Consider the following 25,618-nt stretch of genomic DNA (forward strand, 5'->3'; position numbering starts at 1 on the left):
AGACAGAATAGTGCTGAGGAAGCCAGGGGCCAGATTACTGAGAACCTTATAAACTAAATGAAAGATTCTAAAAATGATGAAAAGCCACAAAGGTTTTAAGCCAGCAAGTGACAAGATCAGATATGTGTTTTGAAAAGATTACTCCAACTGCAGACTAGAAAATGGGAAGAAGGGAAAACTAAAAGCAGGAAACTGGTTGCTACTGTGCAATTTGATTTTTTTTTTTTTTGAAACGGAGTTTCACTCTTCTCACCCAGGCTGGAGTACAAAGGCAAGATCTCGGCTCACTGCAACGTCTACCTCCCAGGTTCAAGTGATTCTCCTGCCTCAATCTCCCAAGTAGCTGGGATTACAGGTGTCCACCACCATGCCCGGCTAATTTTTTGTATTTTTAGTAGAGATGGGGTTTCACCATGTTGGCCAGGCTGGTCTCAAACTCCTGACCTCAGGTGATCCACCCGCCTTGGCCTCCCAAAGTGCTGGGATTACAGGCGTGAGCCACTGCGCCTGGCCTGATCAGTTTTTAAGCAGTAGTCTGGTCTAGGCTGTAGCAGTGGGGGATGAAAAGGATCAGATAAGTCTGAGAGACACTGAGGTCTCTGGAGTAAGTTACCGACTAAATATCTGGGATAAGACAGAAGGAAGGAAGCACCAAACGATGAGTCCCAGGTTTCAAGTAAGAGTAGTTCTTCTTGCCAAAATAGGAAGGGAATAAAATAATACAGATGACCAGATTTTCTTGGGGGGAAAGCTGATGAGTCCAGTTTCTAACATACATAGTTTGAGCTCCTATAAGACATCTAAGTGAGGATCTCCAGCAGACAAATATATAGGTTTGGAGCTCTGGAGAAAAATACTGGGAATTGTCAAGATATAAATGCTTGACAAAGACATAAAAATGGACAAGAACTCCAGGGGGTAAAAAGTGAAGTGAAAAAAAAGAAAGCAGAGCCCTAAGAAATACCAATATTAAGGAATAAACAAAGGAGAACGATCTGGCAAAAAAGACCACACACATACACACATACACATAAAAACCAGAGAGGCAAAAGCAAAACCAAGGATACTGAGCACTGCAGGGCTAAACAGGACAGTGCCACAAGATGGGAGAAGCAACCAACAACATCAAACACTGCTGAGATAAAGCAAATGAAAATTAACAAACAGACTCTGAGCTTGGCTAAAAAAATATCATTAGTGACTTTGACAAGAACAGTTTTCTTGGAATAGTATGAAAATGTGATTACAGAAAACTAACTGGTAGGAGGTGGAAGGCAGAGAATGACTATAAGCAACCTTTTTAAGAAGTCTAGCCATGGAGGAAAAGCCAAAGTTGAGAGATGGGGTCAACAGAGGGTTGTTGTTTCAGGATAGGAAGGATTTATGACAACACTAAAAACTGTGAAGGAGCCAGCAGATAAGAAGTTGAAAGTAAAATAAATAGAGAAGGCAGAGGTGGAGGTGGGAGAAGATCAGATACCACCAGCTTCCTGAGAAGGCAGAAGACAGACAGAGGGCTGGGCCTTGCCTAGAAGGAAGAATACTTCTTCCATTATAACAGGAGGGAAAGAGAAGTAAATGTGTGTGATGCAGATAGGTTTTGCAGATTTGGTGGCAGAAAGTTAAGGGAGGTCCTATCACACCTATCATATCATTTCTATCTTCTTCATGAAGGAGGAAGTGAGGTCACCTGTTAAGAGTGAAGGAAGAGGTCAGGGCTCAGAGACATTGTCATAGTGGAAAAGGGCAGACACCTGACTAAGGATACATAAAAGGATCGCTGTCTAATGTTAAGGGTCCATGACATTGATGACCATGGGTCTAATCACGATTTCCTCTAGAAACAAGTCACAAAATAGCAATGCAAATGAGTATATGTGTTTTTATACTGGATAATCTAAATGAAAAGCAACAGTTTAAATGAACATAAATGAAGAAATACAAATTGAAAAGTTATCTAGTTTCTACAAATTTCCTTCCCAATATTCTCTGAAAAATAAAACATAATGCTCAGTGATACACATATAGGATATAGGCAGAAAGATTATGCACAGAGGCAACAAATCAAAATGCAAAAAAGACAGGAATATATGTAATATTAATATTAAAAATATGTTCAAGCTTAATTGACAGCCAGGGACATATCTGAACTACAGCTATATTGGCACTAAAATCCTCATCTGTAATTCTAAGACTAGTCATCACTAATGTTTTATATATTTTCTTCCTTGCATGTATTAACTTACACTTATGCATGTATGTATTTAAATAGCAAAATTTGGATTGTGCCATACAGTTTTAAATTCTAGTTTTTTGTTTTATGTTTATTATATGCCTGTCACCCAATAGTCTTCAAAAACACATATCATGACCGTATAAGAGGTGAATTCTCATATATAATTCTTCTCTGGGTGAAGAATTAGGATGAATTCAAGAAAAAAGCAATTACCTGTAAGACAACACAATTCTCTTTCTCCTACAGTTAACGTCAACACTCTTGCCATTTTCAATTTGATTACAAACACTAGAAAACAACTTATGCTGTAGTGCTCACAACAGTCTTTTCCAATTTAAACAGGTCTATAAAGAAAAAATACTGTATTCTTTACATGAAATTTATTTAACTTTAGGAAGTATGTCAAACATTAGAGTTTGATTTAAAAGTAAACAGGCTGGGCGGAGTAGCTCACGCCTGTAATTCCAGCATTTTGGGAGGCCGAGGCGGGCAGATCACTTAAGGTCAGGAGTTTGAGACCAGCCTGGCCAACATAGCGAAACCCTGTCTCTACTAAAAATATAAAAATTAACCGGGCATGATGGCACATGCCTGTAATCCCAGTTACTTGGGAAGCTGAGGCATGAGAATCATTTGAACCCAGGAGAGGGAGGTTGCAGTGAGCCGAGATGGCGCTACTGCCCCCTCCAGCCTGGGCAACAGGGTGAGACTCTGTCTCAAAAATAAATAAATAGAAGTAAACAGACTTAAAATTATTTTTCAGTTGTTGTCAATTTGGCCAAATATACTCTTATATACTGTTTGGTTTAGATACTATTACAAAGCCAATGAAGGTTAAAAGTTGTAATTAAAACAGCAAAAACTTGTTTGGAAAAAAAAAATGGTATCCTAACCTATATTACAGAACAGGAACAGAAAAAATACTTCTAACAAATGAAATTCTTCTAAAAATAAAACTATGACCATACTTGGTTTTTAACTGTGCATGTTTTTCTAGACAGAAAACGGCTGATATTTCCAAAGTTAAGATTACTCACGTGTATATAAGCTTGAGTACCAGTAACAAGATGGCCGAACTTCTCTAAAACTATCATTTCTAGTAAGAAAACCCAAAAAAGATGATTTCAAACAAAATCCCAACATAAGCCTGGGGAAACATTCATGCACCGAGTAGTACCACTTGAAGAGCCTGTGCCAGATGCTGAGGATGCACAGAGGAAAACAAAAAAACAGTCCTATACCCAAAAAGTGAGCGAATGGGCTCCTTAATAAGTAGCTTCCTCCAGTAATCTGACTTTCCGTAGCTGGAGCAGGCTGAGGAGCAGTGCTGCCTCTCAGAGAGATGAGGGGGAAAGTAAAGGGCAGACTTCATTAAAGTGAAACAGAAGAAGCATTTCCTCATCACAAATACATTTCTACTTTTCCACATCATCTCCAGGTAAATACTAGAATGCATACCTGAGACACAAAAAGAAAAAACAGTAATGACAATTGAGAATATCTTTGCCTATTATGGGCTATTCAGTAAACAGGCAGGATGTCATCTCTGACAGAGGCATAAACTGAGATTATACATGCACTCAGGAAAGGAAAACAAAGCACACCAAAATCAGAAGACATTTGAAAAGTGTTTGTAAAATACATAATCCATTAACTCACACCTGCAAGTCTATGTGCAATTTATAATATATATTAAATATATATTACATATTAGCTCGCATATAACATACAATAGCTCAGTGAACATATCGTGTGTGTGTATGTGTGCATGTTTATATGTTCTTTAAGCTATAAAAACACTTTGTTAAACAGTTGCTTAGAATCTCCTAACTACAAAAGAATACAATCTGTACCTATTATTTTCAGTATCTCTTCCTATTAAAAAAGCACATATCTTATTATTCCATTATCATACATTTATTATATATGAATATATGCATAAGAAAAAGAAAGTCAAGAAGGCACCATAGCTGATGATTCCATTAACATACCCACATACATGTAAGGAAAATAAAGTCCAGAAGGCATCATGACAACATGTTGACAGTGGTTTTGCCCTCTGAGTGGTAGCATTAGAGGTGATTATTTCCTTCTTTATGCTTATCTGTGTTAATTTCTTTTCCAAAACAAGCATGAAATAGCTGTATATAAAATGTTACATAATGGCCTCCAAGTTCTTAGAGCTTTTTTTTACAAAAATGGACAAGGTTAAATATCCCATTTGCCACAATCAATGTACTTACATAGTATGGTTCTGCTTCCCTTTCAGTTATCTCATCCTGACATAGCGTGAAACAAGTTGGAATTCGTCCAAACCACACATCTCGAAGCACATCTTTGTCATCTGTCATTCTTCCAGTAATTAAAGCAGTACATACAGGCTAAATTCTTATTTCAACCAAAGCCAAACTGAAAATAAAATGAAGAGCATTAGTCAGATCCTTGCAACGATGAATGAACCTGCTAGAAAACAAAAGATTATTTTAAAAAAATCAATGCCATAAAGATTATCCACTTCAAAAAAAAAAAAAAAAAAAAAAGGATGAGATCACCAATCTTTAGTATAAATCCAAAGAAAACAGTACAACAAATTCTAAACGTAAAATTATTATTTATGTAAAGGAATCAGATCAAAATTACATATGCCAGTAATATTCATTGCATATTTAAGTAATGAACCACAGTCAAAATGAAACTATATCTGTATCAGTCTTTCAAGCCCAGAAGAGTCTACTGCTTATCTAAAGAGAAGCTTCACCTATACCCCATGAATCCTGACAGTCTAACTCCAAAGGATCATTCTTGCATTTGCCCCTGCCCCATCCAATATATTCACCTTTTCCTACTCCAGATAGTTTTTCCTCTCTTCCTGCAGAACTACTCTCCCATCTTAGAAAATATCTCTTTCACATTGGGGAAAAACTCTTTCTATAAACCCATTCCCCATTCTAAATTTCATCCTCTCTATAATTTAATCCCACCAATACTTCCATTTTAATTACTGTACTTCTTTTTGTAAACCCTCTACCAAAAGTGGCCCCCTGAACACCTTTCTCTGTATCCTACTATTCCCCTACCTAGTATGCTCCTCTCTCACCTATTCAAATCCCTACTCTGCAAACCATGCTCACAGTCCTCTGGCCCCAATGAAACAGTAAATGCTTCCACTTAGATCTCTCAGAATATTCTCTATACCACAAATATAGCACTAGATCTGCAAAACAATATTCTAGGTACGGCATAAGGACATGGCTTTTGACCTCTGTAATACCCAAGTACCTTCCAATGCTAATATTCTGCAATTGAATAACACATCACAATACACGACATGAGTAAATGCTGAAATAAATACTGTTGATAATATACACTTAGAGTAACTCAACATGTGGCACCTGGATACTAAGATTCAATATACTTATCCAAATAATATTTCTCATCTTTGATAGGCAGCTAATTCATAATCTATCACAATGTATCCTATGAAAACATTCCAAATAATCTTACAAGTTTAGCCAAATATAAATTATTAACACTGAATTATTCAAGGAGCTTATTTCCCTTTTTTCTCTTCCACTGACCAATGACATTAAGACAGTATAAATTAATTAGTTAAAGAAAGAAACAGTTGGAGGTCAACTGGATGCAATGTCATCTACAGGTAAGTAAACTGCAAGAGGTGGAAAAAATATGTCCAACACAAAAGTACTAGGCAACAAGAATTCTGGTTATTAAACTGAGTCCAGTGCTCTTTCCAGCATACTACTAGTGTTTTAACTTTTATTAAAATATATCCATAAAAACAACTACTTTAAGCAAATGATATACATGCATGTAAACTTCATATCATTCCACACTGATAGGCTACAAATTCAAACTATTGAGTTTCTGCATTTGGCAAAAAATTTCCAAGTTTACAAATGACACAAAATTAACTCACTGAAAATAGGAAAGACCTCACTAAGTCCTGATTACATTAATAGCTTGCTCTTTTTAAAGTGAATTCACTAGTGGCAAAAAATAATGAAATCTAGGTTATGACAAGTAAGTAAATCTAAAATTGAATCTGATATAAAGGTGGTATGGAGTTGTTTCTGCAGCCATGATAGATCCAGTTAGTCAACAGCTGCAACTGAGATTCACCTTTTGATGATGAAGAGAAAAATAATTTGAGATGAAGAGTTCCTTTACTAAAAATATTTAATAAAAGTTAATTACAAGCTTAAAGTTGAAGTCACTATATTGTCACTATTGATATTATTTTTCTTCTCAGAAGACGCAGATAGAAAATATAATCCAAGACAATTGCTCTTCCCTCCTCTCCAAGCACTGTCCTCTCAAGGAGGAATAGTAATCTGATTGGTCAGATTCCAGGACACCACTTGAGCCATGTTTATTAATAGGCAGGGATCATCATAAACCAAAATATCATGCATGTGAGTGTGGCTCCCTTCTCTCCCCTCTAGGCTGCCAGACGAGAACCCTGACCATCCTGCTCTTTCTTTCCATAACATTCTCTTCTGTTTCTCCCTTCCACATGTCACGAACAGTAAAATGAATGACCAATGCTCTCTGTTTCTGAGTCCCTTCCCAAAAAAGATACAAATATAGACTTAGAAGGCAGAACACCTCAAGACTCCAACTACAGGCTTGAGTTTTAAAGTCTTATGTTCCAGCCAAGTTTACCAAAGTTCTACAGTAGGATTTTAAGTACAAAAACTAGTGAAAGATAAATTGGTACTTTATTTCCCATATACCATTGTTGCTTACATGTATATTTTTTGCAAGACCTCAAGGGAAGAACTAACTCAGCCAAGGCAGCTAAAGGTATAATGTAGTAGAGCTGACACAAATGTTGCAAAACAAACAAACTCTGCAAAACAGATTTATGAAAACTGCAAACAAGGCTGCTTACTGCCTCAAAATACACAGACCCAAATTTATAGGATCTTAAAATGTTAATCTTTCAATATTAATGTTTACCTATAATAAATTATATAAGAAAGCATGTCTCCAGTGAATACACTTAACTTTAAAAATATATAAGAAAAATTGGGGATACATGAATAAAACCAAAGGATGTTAAGTTTTCAATAATCCTTTTTTAAAGAGGCAATAAAACAAAATATAACTCTTGAGAAGCACTATAGAGTAGAAGTCAGAAATGTAAAATGTGGAGCCAGACTGTCTGGAGCCAAAACCAGCTCCACCACTTACAGTGTGACCTCAAGTAAGTCATTTAACTTCTCTATTTCTGTTTTCTCATCTATAAAATGGGAAAACAGCACTTACCACATTAGATACAAGAATTAAATGAATACATGTAAAGCACTTGAACAATGTCTATCATATAATATGTACTATAAAGGTTATCTACTATTATAATTTACAGAACAAGAACATGTCTCAAAAATGTTTAAAAGTCAACATTTAAAGACTTCAAAAACTAATGATAATCAAAAGCATTATATAACATAAGTAGTAATTATAGGTATAAAAAAAGCTAAAAATTTTGCAGTAAACACTGCTAATAATATGCAATTTAGAGTCAAATATTTAATCGTTTGATATGCCTAGCTGTGTGGCAGGTGCTAGAAGAAGAATAATGGACTTCTAAAAACCTCAGTCATTAACAAAGTATAATCTCCAAATCTACTAAACATACTATGCACTTTCTGTCCTTTCTGTGCCTTTGCCCATGCTGGTGGTACCCTTACCCTGAAGCAGCCTTCTTTACCTTATCTTCCAACTTAAACATCCTTTAGGACCCAGCTCAAAATAACCTTTCTTCTACACATGATTCAGGCAGAACTCGCCTTGTTTTCTCTTGGCACCTCTACTTTTCCTCTACCCTTGTAAGTTTATATGAATAGTATTTATTTGTACGTCTCCTCCAGTAGACTGTAATAGATTCCGTTAGGGAGAAGGCTCATATCTCATTCATCTTTTCACCTCTGATACTTGGAATGGTATCTGGAATTCAAGAGGTGCTCAAAAAATGCTTACTGAATTTGAATTTGTTGGAAAGACAGTGTATGAATATAAAAATACAGAACCAAACAGAATCCCAAAAAATGAGGTAAGCAGGTGAGATTAGATAATAAAAATTAGTTAACAGTAGATTATATACTACTTTAAATATCAAGTAATTCCAGAAACACTATACATTTTACGTTACCTCACACGTGATACACACAAGCCTGTATGTTCCCATTCTACAAATGATAAATTTGAGATGAGGATGTCAGATGATTTTTCTAAAATCTTGTAGCTAATAAATGGCGGAGCCAAAATTAGAAGCCACATCCTAACTCAGGTTTCTAATCTCATATTCTTTCCATCATACTATATTGATTGCCATCATCCCTCCCAACTCCAAAACATCCATATGTCCATGGTATAATTAAATGTTACTTTGTGAGAGTTTTCATGGGGCAGGGGAAAGAGGAGGGGTTGGAGATATTAATACATCCCATAATGTTCAAATAATTTTAAAAGACGTGGAACTTGAAGAATGAGTAGAATATGGACAGGCAAAAAGATGACAAATATTCTAACAGGCCAAAATAGCATCAATAAAGGTATTAAGTGGGCAGGCGCAATATATATGGCAACTTTTAAGGAAATTTTGGGTTGAGAGTAGTATTAATAGATAATGAAAGAGCTGATACCATAACATGTTTTAACATCACACGTGACCTTTAGGCAAGTCACTTTACTTCACTAAGCTTCAATTTCCTTACTTGTGAAGTGGAATTAATATTACCCAAGTCAAAAGGTTGTTGTGAAAAAAAAAAAAAAATCCATGAAGTGTTTGATACAATAATGGACACATGGTAAGTGCTAGGAAATGCAAGCAATTATTATCCCTCTAATGTCAAATCTCTAAATGTAAATAAAATGAGACTAGACCATGAAACATACCAAACAGAAGACTGGGGGGGAATCTCAATCTCATCCACCTATAGTGCCTACAGGTTTTAGAATGGTAAAATAAAAACAATTATCTGGTAGCAGTGCACAGAAGGGAGAGCCTTGAGTCAGAGAGGCTAGCCAGGAAGTAATTTCAGCAACTAAGGCAAAAAGTAATGAGTGCCTGACCTAGAGAGGTAGTTGTGGACTGGTGAGAAACAGATGAGTCTTTCCAAGGAAGAAAGAGAAGTTGGTGAAAAATGAGGGATAAAGAACAAGGGCAGGGAAGATTTAGATGCTGACAGCATGCAAAATACAGTAAGATAGTTAAGAGGCTTTGAAATCAGACTGACATGGGTTTAAACTCTGATTTCCACCTGTTAGTTATGTGTCTTGAGCAACAAACCCATCCTCTTTGACTCTCATATTTGTGAAATGAAGATAATTTTAATTTTCACAGGGCTGTTAGGTGTTTAGTACATTTGGTAACCACTCAATAAACAATGTATGTTTTTAGTACACAGTTTCCTCATCTTTCCATGGCCCCTCTGCTGGAACACTTTTTCCCTCCTCTTTTGGCCAACTCTTTTATCCTCTCTGAGTCAACTCTTTTTTTTTTTTTTTTTTGAGATGGAGTCTCGCTCTGTCACCCAGGCTGAGCGCAGTGGCACCATCTCGGCTCACTGCAAGCTCCGTCTCCCGGGTTCACGCCATTCTCCTGCCTCAGCCTCCTAAGTAGCTGGGACTACAGGTGCCCGCCACCGCGCCAAGCTAATTTTTTGTATTTTTAGTAGAGACGGGGTTTCACCGTGTTAGCCAGGATGGTCTCGATCTCCTGACCTCATGATCCGTCTGCCTCGGCCTCCCAAAGTGCTGGGATTACAGGCGTGAGCCACCGCACCCAGACAACTCTTAATCCTCTTAAGCGTCGGCTTAATATCAGCTCCTTGGGAAGTTTTCCCCTGTGCAGCCTTCAGTCTAATTACTTCTTTAATAGCACGCACTATCATGCAATGCAGTTATCTGTTTATCTTATCTGTCTCCTGCCCCTCCCCACATTGAACTCGGAGTCCTTTGACAGCAAAATTTAGTCATAAGTACCTTCTTATCACCAATATTAGTACAGTTAGCACATAGTAGGCTTTGAAATTTTTGTTAAATAATGGGGAAAAATATATAAATATATGAATCTAGCTACTCAAGAAATTTTCTCCCTAAACTCCTTTCCAAATCAGTATAGTCATGCTTTAAATTCGGCATATTTTGTTATTTTAGAAAGATTTTCCCTCTCCTACATACACTACACCAACATCACCATCCATCCAATTTCAAGGAAATGTCTTGGAAATAAAGAAATTCCAACCCGTGACCCAATCTACTAGAAGTTTCTTGAGGGCAGGGGCTATCCTTGACTGTTCTATTTGCTGCATCTAGTTCAGAGCCTGGGACAGAGTAGGTGCCCACCAACAACATCTGTTAACCAATCAGTCATTCAGAAAATGGCACGGTGTGACAACAATATAATGCATAATAGTTTCTTTCACACTACATACCAAGAAAAACTAACCTACTACCTGAAGTAATTTTCACTGACAAAACCCCCAACTACCTAGAAATATCAAATACTTACTAGACTAAGCGTGTAAACATAAAAAAATAATAATCTATGCTGGCTGGTCTTCCTTTAAATTCATAAACACTAGTTTCCTGCTTTTCCCTAGTCCATTTATTCTCCCACTTTCCTACATCACTATTCTATACCTTCTCCTCCCTCAAATGTTCACTTCTTATTCCTCCTCCTCCTCTCTCCCAGCTAATGACCTTGCTTTCTATTTCCTTCTATCCAGTTACTGTGAATCAGTGATTCTCAAGAGGAATTTTACTCAACAGTCCCACCCTGGGAGGGAGGAAATTTTGTAAATCTCTCCAAACTCTAAATGTTGAAATGCCCCAGGACTCAGTCCTTGAACCACTCCCTTGAAGATATCTCACATGGTTTTAAATACCACTTATACATTTACACTCCCCCAGTTTTATCTTCTGCCCAGACTTCTCTTTTGAACTGGCTGGCTTCACATATACCACCACATATGACATTTCCATTTAGAAATTTAACATATGCAAAACGAAAAACCATTTCAGATCTTCCTTCCTCCGCTCTCCTATCATTTATTTTATTTTATTTTATTTTGAGACGGGGTCTCGCTCTGTCGCCCAGGCTGGAGTGCAGTGGCGCGATCTCGGCTCACTACAAGCTCTGCCTCCCAGGTTCATGCCATTCTCCTGCTTCAGCCTCCCCAGTGGCTGGGACTACAGGCGCTTGCCACCAGGCTCAGGGTTTTTTTTTTTTGTCTTTTTAGTAGAGAGGGGGTTTCACCATGTTAGCCAGGATGGTCTCGGTCTCCTGACCTCGTGATCCGCCCGCCTCAGCCTCCCAACAAAAAGTTCTCCTATCATTATCACTCTGTGGTCTTTTCCGTTTCGCTAAGTGGAAAAGTACTTTTTTTTTTTTTTTTTTTTTTTTTTTTTTTTAAGAGACAGGGTCTTGCTGTCACCCAGGATGGACTACAGTGAAGGATCATGGGTCACTGTAACCTTGAGCTCAAGGGGGTCAAGTGATCCTCCCCTCCCATCTCAGCTTCCCAAGTAGCCAGGACTACAGGCTCATGCCACTATGCTCAGCTAATTTTTTATTTTTTTTGTAGAGACAGGGTCTCGTTATGTCGCCCAGGCTGGGGATTCTCTCAAAGATGGTATTACAAGCATGAGCCATCATGCCCGGCCAAGTTCTATTCTTTAGTTGCTCAGTCCGTAACCCTTGGAGTCGTCCTTGACCCTTCTTCTACCTGACTGCTCTCAAAAGTCTAGAATCTGGTCATTTCGCACTACCTCCACTATTCCTACCCTGATTCAAGTCACCTTGACCTTTAACCTGGATAAATGCAGTCAATGGCCTACCAACAACTCTTATTTCTGCACCTGCTGCATACAGTCAAAACAACAATCAGATCTTTTAAAACACAAGTTAGATCAACTCACTGCTTACTCAAAACCCAATTCATTCAAAGTACAAATTAAGGTTCTTATAAATTCCTATATGGTCCTAAATGACTTGGCCCCATTTCCACCTAAGTATCCACTACGTCTTTCCCTCTTGTTCGTTATTTTCCAGTCAAACTAGCTAGTATGCGCCTGCCTCAGGGATTCAGTGATAGCTCTTTCCAAGTGGCACCCTTCATTATCACCTGTAGGCCTCCAAGTTAATATCATCTTTTCTATGGCCACCACTCCCATCTCTTGGCATTCCCTATACCCATGCACTGCTTTGCTTTTTTTCTCTAGCACTTTCCGCCACTTAACATATACAGTTGGCCCTTCCTACCCATGGGTTCTTCGTCCTTGTATTCAACCAATCATGGATGAAAAAATATTCAGGGAAGAAAAAAAAGTCAGTACTGAACATGTATAGACTCTTTTTTGTCATTATTCCCTAAACAATACACCATACCAACTATTTATATAGCATTTAAGTTGTATTGCATATTATGAATAATGCAGAGTTGAACTAAAGATAGGAGGATGTGCATAGGTTATCTGCAAACACTACACCATTTTATATCAGGGACTTGAGCATTTGAGGACTTTGGTATCCAAGGGAGGTCCTGGAACCAATCTCCCACAGATGCCGAGGGACAGGAAAGACTGTACCTTAATTTTTTTATCAGTGTCTTCTCACCCCATCCCCAAAGTGGAACTCCATGATGGCAGGGATTTTTATTCTTTTGTTCACTATTTTGTTTACTGTTTTGTCCAGTGCCTAACACATAGGAGGTACTCAGTTTGGGGGAAATTAATGAAATAAACACACACTTCAGGTGTGTGCACTATTCTAAAAATCCATATCCATACAGTTCCATTCTGTACACTTTCCCCCAATTTTAAGTAGCATATCTTTGAAGATAAAAGCACAGGCTTAAATCTGGTGTAAAACACCTCTCAATTACTACCCTGAGCACAACATCCTTATTTTCAAATTCAAAATTCAACCAGAAACTCCCTCTATGGAAATCACAAATAGTTCAGTTCAGAGCCAAGTATCCAGTTTCAAGGTCTCAGAAATTTAACAAGCCAATTCTGGAAGGCTTTGGAAGTTCAGCTACTGTCTGGTAAGTCTCCGGGTTCTGATTGCTCAAGACATGCTGTGCCTCCTCACCCCTCAGAAAAATCTAGAACCAATAGTTTCCTAGGTTCCTCAAGTTCAGGATAATTTTCAAATAATCCAAAGTACAAATGAAGTATGTAAAAGTGTCTTGCCAACAGAAAATGTCTTTGGTAGCACTAAATATTGTTATTGAGACAGGGAATATCGTAAATAGATAAATTGTTTGGAGGACATACCCACCGAGTTTGGACAGACTCACACTGCACTGTGCAATAAGGTTTAAATAACTGTGTTCCACAAAAAATGCAGGTCCTGAACTGAACTCTAGAGCCTGCGACTAGACTCTCGCTTTCCTACCTTAGTAAGCAACAGACATGTACCCCAAGAGGGACCCCGCAGGCCACACCCGCCAACCGGCCCCAGGGCTTCGGGGCCGGCGTCTCGCCAACTCCACCTCTGCCCGGAGGAACCACCTTCACCCGCCATCGCGGCCGGGCGGGCGCTCCTCCAGGCAACTACTCACCCCTCCTTCCTACCACACCTACCTGGCCCCTCCCCAGCCCTCCTCCTCTAGGAATTTCCTCACACAAGGTGGACACACACACGTACCCTACTCCAAGCGACGGCTCCTCCTTCCGGCTCCCCGCACTGGTGGGGACGCCCAGATTCCGCGCTCCGGTGGGGCGGCGGGGCAAGCTGCCCGCCTGACACACTGTCCTGCGGGGACGCGGTAGCAGGACTCCAGGAAGGCCGCGCAGCCGCAAAAAGCACCCGCGCGGAGGTCGGAGCCGAACCCTGCTGCACTTCCGCCCTCCGGTATCCAGCGAACACAACCGGCAACGCTGCGGAGCCCTGGAAGCGCACCACAAGTCCAGTCACCCTCGGCGCCCGGAGATGACGTCACGAGACCCCACGTGGCCCGAACTCCGCCCTCGGTGTTCTGCCCAACCCCGCGAGGACGCCCGAGTCGCTCTTGAGCATGCGCTAACGGGGCAGTACGCTTGAACTCGGGGCCAAACCTCACCAAGTTCATAGCTTCTACCCTCTTCTGAGAATCTTGCGTCAAAGCATAGTTATTGGGGCTTGGGGAGGTTAACTTAACAGTTCCACAAGAACAGTTTTTAAAATACTGAAACACTGCCTCCCTAGAGCTTGATCGCAACATCCCTTTTTTCCTGGCATCACACAACAGTGTTAATAAAACATTAATTTTCAAAGTACTTTCCCATCCATTTTCTCATTTGATCTTCTCTACTTCATTGGAACCACCGCAGGCGTTAATAACCTAATTTAACAGAAGACTATATGAGCACTGAACCCTCCCACCCATCCAAGAGTACATATCTTTATCTTACTCTTTGTAAAAATAATTGGGGCCGGAAGCGGTGGCTCACGCCTGTAATCCCAGCACTTGGGGAGGCCGAGGCGGGCGGATCACGAGGTCAGGAGATCGAGACCATCATGGCTAACACGGTGAAACCCCGTCTCTACTAAAAATACAAAAAAATTAGCCGGGCGCGGTGGCGGGCGCCTGTAGTCCCAGCTACTCGGGAGGCTGAGCCAGGAGAATGGCGTGAACACGGGAGGCGGAGCTTGCAGTGAGCCAAGATAGGGCCACCGCAGTCCCGCCGGGGCGAAAGAGCGAGACTCCGTCTCAAATAATAATAATAATAATAATAATTGGTAAACTTACTAATAAAGAATATTTGAATTGGTTCTATCCAGAAGTCTTACCAGGCAATTAAGGTTTTTCTCTTAATTACACGTGCCCTAACGCCATGCATGTTAAGTAAGTACTGTACTGAGACTCAAAACAGGTTCTTGATAATTGGGAACATAAGGAAAATTCTAGTAGTAGCCACAGGATTCTTTTAAAAAGAAAAATCTTCTTGGAGTTGCATTAAGTACGATGATTTTCAAATGGTAAATTACAGTACATTAGTGGGTATCTAAATCAAGTTAGGGAAGCATGCCCAGCATCTTTTTAAATGAAATAAAATAGAAAATATCAGCATGCTTCACACATGTAAAGGGTAAATATTGTTTCCCAAAATTTTTACTTCAGTATGTATGTGGTGTACACTGGATAGGAATGTGAAATACATTTCTTAGTAAGGGTAGCAGTCAGAAAAGTTTGAAAGCCACAGTTCTGGTCCTCTTCACCTACTCAATGCAGAAATCCTCACTACAGTGTCCCCAGTAAACAGCCATTAGCCTCTGTAAGAAAGCTTGTGGGATTAAGGTGCATTGCCTTCCCAGTGTCAGACAAAAGTATATAAAATTTCCTTTAAAATGTATCTAAAAAATAAGATGGATTTAGGGGCGCATAGATGGATAAATATGTGATTAACCAAATATAGTAAAATATAATGGTAGAATATAATGGTAAAATATAATGGTAGAATCTAGATGGTAGAATCTAGGTTCATTGTAAATGGGTATTCACTGTAAAATTTGTTCAGCTTTGCTGTGTGTTCAAAATTATTTCCTAATAAAATGTTGGGACCAGGCACAGTGGCTCATGCCTGTAATCCCAGCACTTTGAGAGGCCCAGGTAAGAGGATAGCTTGAGCCCAGGAGTTCAAGAGCAGCCTGCAAAACATGGCAAGACCCCATCTCTACAAAAAACACAAAAATTAGGAGGGCGTGGTGGCATGCGCCTACAGTCCCAGCTACTCCAGTGGTTGAGGAAGGAGGATTACATGAGCCCAGGAGGTCAAGGTTGCAGTGAGCTATGATTGTATCACTGCAGTCTAGGTGACAGAGAGAGACCCTGTCTCAAAAAACAAAAAAAAATTGTTTTGGGGGAAACTATGTATGAAGAAACCCAATAGGTGAAAGGTGATTACTTGACTTAAAATTCAACTTCCTGTAATTTTTATAAATTGACCCTGTTTTCTTCCTTTCTCCCCTTGTCCTTCTCTCTTCCTTACCCACCTACAACATACAACAGAAATAACTAACCCTTCTTCTAAAAGACAGCATTTCAATATGAAAAGGTAGCTCTTGTGCCCCGTAATGAGCTCAGGGATAAATATTGTCATTTCTTTCAGCCATTCTTCACATGCCATATCTCTCCTCTGGATATGGTCCAGTTATCAGTGTTCCTATTAAATAGTTGTTATACTCGTTTCTATATGATGATCATGCTCCTTGAGCAAAAATTTGGAAATAAAGGGAATTTTATGTTTGGTCTCTGTCATTTCCATTTGTTTTTGTTTTTTGTTGTTGTTGTTGTTTTTGTTTTTTTTTGTTTTTGTCATTTCCATTTGTGAACATTATGCCTTTTCTCCAAATCAGTGGCACTGCAAATTTTTAATTTTTTTTCTATGAAGATAACTTTTAAAGAGCTCTTTGTGGTTGGCCTTACCATTTCCTCCAAGCTTTAGCTTATTGGGGGTGACTCTCTGTTGGGAACAAGACCCCCAAAATCTGGCCATAAACTGGCCCCAAAACTGGCCATAAACTAAATCTCTGCAGCACTGTGACGTGTTCACGATGGCCATAAAGCCCACACTGGAAGGTTGTGGGCTTACCGGGAATGAGGGCAAGGAATACCTGGCCCGCCCAGGGAGGAAAATGGCTTAAAGGCATTCTTAAACCACAAACAATAGCACGAGAGATTTGTGCCTTAAGGACATGCTCCTGATGCAGTTAACTAGCCCAACCTATTCCTTTAATTCAGCCCATCCCTTCGTTTCCCATAAGGGATACTTTTAGTTAATTTAATATCTATAGAAACAATGCTAATGACTGGCTTGCTGTTAATAAATACGTGGGTAAATATCTGTTCTGGGCTCTCAGCTCATTTCTGTGTGTGTGTCTTTAATTCCTCTAGCGCCGCTGGGTTAGGGTCTCCCCGACCGAGCTGGTCTCGGCACTCTCAGGCAGCCTTTGATTCGTGCGAACTTGTTTATAAAGTCCTCTTTTCAACAAAAGTCAAATACACAACTCCTCCCAAATTCTGGTTTCTAAGGAGAGACTCCAAAGAAGTCTTTGTTAATAAATTGCTCTCTTTTCTTTTCACTATAATAGTTTGTAGTTGTAAAGTCTGGCTTTTATTTTTGCACACCTCACAAAGTGCAAGACTCAAAACTGTGGGATCATAACTTTATTCTAAACTTATTTAAATCTACTTTCCTAAAATGTAAGTTATCTTGACTGCCTCCGTGAACTCTAACCATCACTGGTTATCATGCTATTACTTCCTGACCCAAGGTCCCATTCTGCTCTCTTTTATCTCTGTCCTGTTGGTTTCAGAGGAATGATTTAAGCCTAATTTAATTCTTCTGTTAATACTTCAGCTCTAACTCTTCTGACTGTGCTCCAACTAATCATCCCGTCTCCCAGATTTCCTTACTACTAGTTTCTTCCTTCATCCTATACATATGCTCAAATGTTCTCCTATCCTATTAAAATGATTCCTTTAACCTTCATCACTTCTGAACTGTTAGGATAGCTTCCCCCGATCTCCCTACCTCCAGTCCTGCTCTACCTGTCCCAGCATCCAACCAGTGTATGTTATCTAAAATGCATTCTAACAATGTCACTCTCCTGTTTAACACCTTTTATTGATTCCTTCTAGGCAAATTCCAAATTTCTTAGCATGGTAAACAAGGTCCTTTATGGCTAATTTCTTCTTTCCTTCTAGCTTCCTTCCCCTGCTCTCCCTGTCTTGCGCTTCAAAAATCCAACAGTATCCAGTATTTTGTAAGTCTTCTGAGCCCTAAGGCTATGCTATGCTTCTACGACTTTGTTGCTGTTGTCCCTGCTGCCCGGAACACTACCCCCCAGCCCCAGCACCATCGCCGCATTCCTTCTTCTTCACTTGGCACACACCACTCATTTTTAAGACTCAATTCATGTTTTGGAAAGTATTTCCTGACCCATCGAATTTGGATTTGTTGGTCCTCATAGTTTCCTCGGTAATTTTTTGATCACCAATGCCCAGCATAATGCCTGGCATTTATTAAATGTTTGTCAAAGTAAACTAAGCTGAACATGCTCTCTCTTCTAGGATTCCCATCAGTTTCACCTCATAATCTAAATTGTTCCATATAGCTTAGAGTTTAGGTAGAAAGTGGTCGTTTTCTTTGTTACTTCATCCATGTCTGAGGGAGAAAATCAGCAAGGCAAGTTGAAAGTAATTGAGATGCACTGCCATTAGCAGAGTGGGTCTCCAGCAGTCACTAGTAGTTAAAGTTTTCCACCATCACCGTATCCTGTCTCAGTGTCAGTTTCAGGATCTGTACGGGGAAAGGCATCACTTCTTCCATTTGGCTGCACACTCTGCAATGCATTCCCAGAACACAACCACACTTCTGTTCCTCTACCCGTTTATCCTTACTCAAATGATACCTCTCCCCTGCTAGAATGGAGACTCCAACAAAGCTGGCATGAATTCCTATATAAAAAGGCTACAAACTGGAGTTCCACATGCTGGAACTGGAGAACTGGTATGATTGCTGTAACATACATTAACCTACTTCAGCATACAAAATGTGATATTATGAATGTGGTAGTAGTACATAAGCTTCAATTCTACTCACACAAACTGAGAATTCCAGGCTTCCATGATGGTCAGGCAGCAACACATTAAAAAGACCACACTTCAGGAGCACATATTACAAGGACGTCTAGTATCACCATCTTGATCCACATCACTTGGTTTGCTAATTAGCATAGTGAATGTCAGAGATGGGTTTTTATTTTTGGCTTGCCCAAAAGTATGATAAATGTTAAAAATGGGATCTCATGTATGCAATTAGCAAAGTCTAAAATATATGGGATTTGGGCTGGGCACGGTGTCTCATGTCTGTAATCCCAGCATCTTGGGAGGCCAAGGTGGACAGATCACTTGAGGTCAGGAGTTCCAGACCAGCCTGGCCAGCATGGTGAAAACCCGTCTGTACTAAAAATACAAAAAAATTTAGCGGGGTGTGGTAGTACACACCTATAGTCCCAGCTACTTGGGAGACTGAAGCACAAGAATCACTTGAACCTGGGAGGTGGAAGTTGCAGTGAGCCGAGATCGTGCCACTGCACTCCAACCTGGGAGACAGAGTGAGACTCCGTCTCAAAAATAAATAAATAAATAAATTTAAATACACTTCAGCTGCTTCCGAAGTGTGGTCTTTCTAATGTGTTGCTGCCTGACCACCACTGAAGCATAACAGAGGCATAGCTCGTTATATAGTGCTTCACCTGATTGCTCTTCACAGAGTGTGTTTTTTACAAATTGAAGGTTTGTGGCAACCCTGCATCAGGCAAGTCTTCTGGCTCCATTTTTCCAACAGCATGTGCTTACTTCATGTCTCTGGCACATTTTGGCAATTCTCCCAATATTTCAAACATTTTCATTATTATTATATCTGTTATGGTGATCTGTGATCAGTGGTCTTTGATGTTACTACAGTGATTGTTTCGGGGCAGTATGAACCACATCCATATAAGATGGTGAATTTAACTGATAAACATGTGTGTTCTGACTGCTCAGCCCACTGGCCCTTCCCCTGTCTCTTTCCCTCTCCTTTAGCCTCCCTATTCCCTGAGACACTACAATATTGAAATTAGGCCAATTAATAACCCTATAATGGCCTCTAAGTGTTCAGGTAAAAGGAAAAAAATGCACATCTCTCACTTCAAGTCAAAAGCTAGTAATGACTAAACTTAGTGAGGAAGGCATATCAAAAGCCAGGACAGGCCGAAAGCAGGCCTCTTGGGCTAAACAGCCAAGTTATGAATGTGAAAGAAAAGTTCTTGATGGAAATTAAAAGTGCTACCCCAGTGAACACACAAATGATAAGAAAGCAAAACAGCCTTATTGCTAATATGCAGAAAGTTTGAATGGTCTGGACAGAAGATTGAGCCAGCCATGATATTCCCTTAAGCGAAAGCCTAATCCAGAGGAAGGCCCTAACTCTCTTCAATTCTGTGACAGCTGAGAGAGGTGTGGAAGCTGCAGAAGAAACACTGGAAGCTAGCAAAGGTTGGTTCATGAGGTTTAAGGAAAGAAGCCATCTCCATAACATGAAAGTGCAAGGTAATGCAGCAAGTGCTAATGTAGAAGCTGCAGCAAAGTTACCCAGGAGACCTAGCTAAAATCATTGATGAAGGTGGCTACGCTAAACAATAGATTTTCAATATAGACAAAACAGCCTTCTATTAGAAGAAGATGCCATCTAGGATGTCCATTGCTAGAGAGGAGAAGTCAATGCCTGGCTTCAAAGAACAGGCTGATGCTCTTATTAGAGGCTAATGCTGCTGGTGACTTTAAGTTGAAGCCAATGTTTATTTGCCATTCTGAAAATCCTAGGGCCCTTACAAATTATGCTAAATCTATTCTGCTTGTGCTCTAGAAATGGAACACAAATCCTGGATGACAGCACACCTGTTTATAGCACGGTTTACTGAATATTTTAAGCCCACTATTGAGACCTACTGCTCAGGAAAAAAGAATCCTTCAAAATATTATTGCTCATTGATAGTGTACATGGTCACCCAAGAGCTCTGATGGAAATGTAGGAGGAGATTAATGTTGTTTTCATGCCTGCTAACAAAACATTCATTCTTCAGCCTATGGATCAAGGAGTAATTTTGACTTTCAAGTCTTATTGTTTAAGAAATACATTTTCTAAGGCATTAGCTGCTATAGATAGTGATTCCTCTGATGGATCTGGCAAAGTAAATTGAAAATATTCTGGAAAGGATTCGTTATTCTAGATTCCATTAAGAACATTTGTGGGCCAGGTGTGATGGTTCACTCCTGTAATCCCACCATTTGGGAGGCTGAGACAGGAGGATCACTTGAGCCCAGGAGTTCGAGACCAGCCTGGGCAACATGATGAGACACCATCTCCATAAGTAATAAAAAAGTTAGCCAGGTGTGGTGGCATGCGACTGTGGTCCCAGCTACTTGGGAGGCTAAGATGGGAGGATCACTTAAGCCTGGGTGGTTGAGGCTGCAGTGAGCTGTGATCTGCACTCCAGCAGCCTGGGTGACTGAGACCCTGTCTCAAATAAAAAAAAAAAAGAAAAAGAACATTTGTGATTCATAGGAGGAAGTCAAAATGTTGCCAACATTAACAGGAGTTTGGCAGAAATTGATTCCAATAATCAAATATGACTTTGAGAGGTTCAAGACTTCAGTGGAGGAAGTCACTGCAGATGTGGTAGCAATAGCAATAACTGTAACTAGAAGTGAGCCTGAAGATGTGACTGAATTACTGCCATCTCATTATAAAATTTTAACAGATGAGGAGCTACATCTTATGGGTGAACAAAGAAAATGGTTTCTTGAGATAGAATCTACTCCTGGTGAAGATGCTGTGAACAGTGTTGAAATGACAACCAAGGATGTAGAATATTCCATAAACTTAGCGATAAAGCAGCAACAGAGTTTGAAAGGATTGACCCCAATTTTGAAATAAGTTCTAGTGTGAGTAAAATGCTATCAAACAGCATCACATGCTACAGAGAAATCTTTTATGAAGAGCCAATTAATATGGTAATCTTCATTGTCTTATTTTAAGAAATTGTTGCAGCCACCCCAACCTTCAACAACCACCACCCTGATCAGTCAGCAACCATCAGCATCGAGGCAAGACCCTCCAAGAGCAAAAAGATTACCACTTACTAAAGGCTCAGATGATGGTTAGCAATTTTTAGCAATAAAGTATATATATTTTTTGAGACAGGGTCTCACTCTGTCGCCTAGGCTGGAGTGCAGTGGCATAATCATGGCTCACTGTAGCCTTGATCTCCCAGGCTCAAGCAATCCTCCTGCCTTAGCCTTCCAAGTAGCTGGGACCACAAGGACATGCCACTATGCTTGGCTAACTTTTAATTTTTGTAGATATGGGGTCTTGCTATGTGGCTCAGGCTGGTCTTGAACTCCTGGATTCAAGCAATCCTTCCACCTTGGACTCCCAAAGTGTTGGGATTACAGGTGTGAGCCACCATCCCTGGCTAAACCATTTTTAAATTAAGGTATATACATTTGTTTTTTAGACAATACTATTGCACTCTAAATAGACTACCTTATAGTACCTGTAGTATAAACATTAATTTTTATACACATTGGAAAACCAAAAAAATTGTGTTACTTTTTAGCACTCTTTATTTTATTGCAGTGGTCTGAAACCAAACCTTCAATATCTTCAAGGTATGCCTGTATATATTTTAAAAATCACAATTTGGAGCAGCTTTTCTGTGACTACCATGTGACCTCCACAACACCGTATGCAATTCTATCATCATTACAGATAAAATGTAGGGTTCCATTGAAAAATAGCGTGTCATAAGACACTATATGTATAACTCCAGTTACCGAATCTTCTCTGCCTGTCTACACAGATGGATTTCCCAGGATTAAATTAAAGAAATATGCCAAATATTATTTAGAGATACATATACACTCAAAACTATTTTTTTTTTTTTTGAGACGGAGTCTCGCTCTGTCACCCAGGCTGGAGTGCAGTGGCACGATCTCAGCTCACTGCAAGCTCCACCTCCCGGGTTCATGCCATTCTTCTGCCTCAGCCTCCGGAGTAGCTGGGACTATAGGCACCCGCCACCACGCCCAGCTAATTTTTTGTATTTTTAGTAGAGACAGGGTTTCACCATGCTAGCCAGGATGGTCTCGATCTCCTGACCTGGTGATCCGCCCACCTCGGCCTCCCAAAGCGCTGGGATTACAGGTGTGAGCCACCACGCCTGGCCTACACTCATAACTATTATGGATTTGTGTTCTAATTTTTCATCCTATAAATTAATATTGTCTTAAACAAATCTTTGTATCAGATTTTTTTACTGTTTCCATATGAATTTTTTTCTGTAAAAAGCTCCAGGCTCAGTATGGTGGCTCACGCTTGTAGTCCCAGTACTTTGAAAGGCCAAGGCAGAAGAATTGCTTGAGATCAGGAGTTTGATCCCAGCCTAGTCAACACAATGAGATCCCATCTCTGCAAAACATTTTTAAAATTAGCTGGGCATGGTGGTGCATGCCTGTAATCCTAGATACTCAGGAGGCCGAAGTGGGAAGATTCCTTGAGCCCAGGAGTCTGTGGCTACAGTGAGCTATGATTGCACCACTGCACTCCAGCCTGGGCAACAGAGCGAGACACTGTCTCTTAAAAAAAAAAAACTCTTAATAAAGTCAAGGATGAATCAGCCAGGCAGTTTTTCAGTCTGTTTTTTTCAATGAACATCAGAAAGAAAAATAATCTGGGAAGTGTAAAACTGAAGGGCAAGTCTTTAAAAAAAAAAGTAAAAATAAAAATAGCCTGATTTCTAAAATAGTAAAATAGATTCTTGCAATAATGCGTGCTCAACAGGTGTCACAGTCTACCAGAGGTAAAGCTCAGAGCTCCCCAGCCAGCAAGGCCAGCCAACAGCACCCTCAATGAGGTAAAGATAGGCCGGGTGCAGTGGCTCACGCCTGTAATTCCAGCACTTTGCGAGGCCGGGGCGGGTGGATCACATGAGGTCAGGAGTTTGAGACCAGGCTGGCCAACATGGCAAAACCCTGTCTCTACAAATAAACAAATTAGCTGGGCATTGTGGTGTGTGCCTGTAATCCCAGCTACTCGGGAGGCTGAGGTAGGAGAATCGCTTGGACCCTGGAGGCAGAGGTTGCAGTGAGCCGAGATCGCATCACTGGACTCCAGCCTGGGCAACAGAGCGAGACTCTGAAAAAAAAAAAAAAAAAGGACGTAAAGATAGTGTTTCCCAGTAGGAAACATCTGGTTATTGTAAAAGATCTTGTGAAATCCTAAAAATGTTCTCACAACAAAATTATTTTAATTTCAAAAAAAAAAAAAAAAGGCTTCTAAACCTTGTGAGTATTCACTCGTATTCTCTTTTTTTTTCTGAGACAGAGTCTCACTCTGTCACCCAGGCTGGAGTGCAGTGGCGTGATCTTGGCTCACTGCAAGCTCCACCTCCCGGGTTCACGCCATTCTCCTGCCTTAGCCTCCCGAGTAGCTGGGACTACAGGCGCCCACCACCACACCCGGCTAATTTTTTTTGGATTTTTAGTAGAGACGGGGTTTCACTGCGTTAGCCAGGACGGTCTCAAACTCCTGACCTCGTGATCCGCCCACCCCGGCCTCCCCAAGTGCTGGGATTACAGGTGTGAGCCACTGCACCCGGCCTCATATTCTCTTCAAATCCATCCCCTTTCCCTCACATTCTCTCATTGGTTTGATTTGTATCATCGGCTTGTGCAGCAGAGCAGAGTGGTTGAGATATGAACTCTTAAATTCTTGCCGTGACATCTATTGCCTATATGGCCACAGGCAAATGAGTTAACCAGGACTGGCTACATAATTTTTGACGCCCAGGGCAAAATGAAAATGAGGGCCCTTTGTTTAAAAATTAAGAATCTCAAGATGGAGACAGCAGAGCATGAAAGCCAGTGCCAGGCCTTGTGCAACTGAACAGGTCACATGCACAAGAACTTAGCTCTTACGTAACTTTTCCAAGCCTCCACTTTTCCATTTTCCTCAAGCTAAAATAAAGAAAATGATAGCACCTACCTCGTGGACTTGTCAGGATTAAGTGAAATGATGCACATAAAACATTTATCGCAGTGCTTGGCACATAGTAAGCTCTCAATAAATAGGAGCTGCTGTTTTTATGTCCTTCACTAGACTGTATGCCTCTCCTCCCCTGTGCCAATCCATTTTACAACCTGCTGCCAGAGTAATCTTCTTTGGTACAGTTCTGATTATGCCTTTGCCCTATTTTTATAAAAACTAAATCCTCACTGCTTACAGAACAAAATCCAAATCTAACCCGAATCCACTTTTCCAGCTCCTCTCTCATCAGCTGTCTGGCTCCCTGGTCTCTCTCTGAGCTCGGTCCTCACATCCCCGTGCCTTTGCTTACCATGTTCATTCTGCTAGAAATGTCCTCTCCCCAGGGCTGGGGGGAATATACAGGGATCTAAGTCACAGATCTGCCTTAGAATTGCTTACAATCTAAACTGGGAAACAGAGCATTACACAAGAGTTGTAGCAAAGCGCAAGGCAGGAGTGGTCAAGGGAAAAAGTGTCATAAAATTTCAGAAGGAGCAAAAGTCTTGACTAAAATGGCACTTTTAAAAAAGCATTTCTTTTCATAGTTTTTAAATGGTTACTATATTATATATAGGCTACATGTTGTATGTATCAAAACCCATCGCTCCATAGATTCTTTACAAAAATATGATTCACACTTTTAAGTTTTTACACAATAAACTTGAAAGAGGGGGCAACATTTTTTTTTTTAATTAATAAACTTCATTTTTTTAAGGCAGTTTTAGGTCCACA

At 40.1% G+C, this 25,618-nt stretch overlaps 1 protein-coding gene across 3 annotated transcripts in view; it reads right to left on the minus strand.

Annotated features, from left to right (window-relative positions):
- The window catches only part of ATG5 (autophagy related 5), a 139,424-nt gene extending 125,189 nt beyond the window's left edge, over positions 1–14,235 (minus strand). For 2 of the 3 annotated variants that reach the window (XM_054489950.2, XM_054489951.2), the window contains exons 1-2: positions 13,917–14,235; positions 4,480–4,645 (exon numbers count right to left, since the gene is read on the minus strand). In XM_054489950.2, the coding sequence (XP_054345925.1) occupies positions 4,480–4,587 (108 nt within the window). In that variant the 5' untranslated portion in view covers positions 4,588–4,645; positions 13,917–14,235. The remainder of the gene's footprint in view (positions 1–4,479; positions 4,646–13,916) is intronic. The other variant, XM_054489953.2, reaches the window with a different exon arrangement.
- Positions 14,236–25,618: the final 11,383 nt, after the last annotated feature.

The sequence above is a fragment of the Pongo pygmaeus genome, chromosome 5 (genome assembly GCF_028885625.2).
Source record: "Pongo pygmaeus isolate AG05252 chromosome 5, NHGRI_mPonPyg2-v2.0_pri, whole genome shotgun sequence".
In the NCBI taxonomy this organism is placed as follows: Eukaryota; Metazoa; Chordata; class Mammalia; order Primates; family Hominidae; genus Pongo; species Pongo pygmaeus.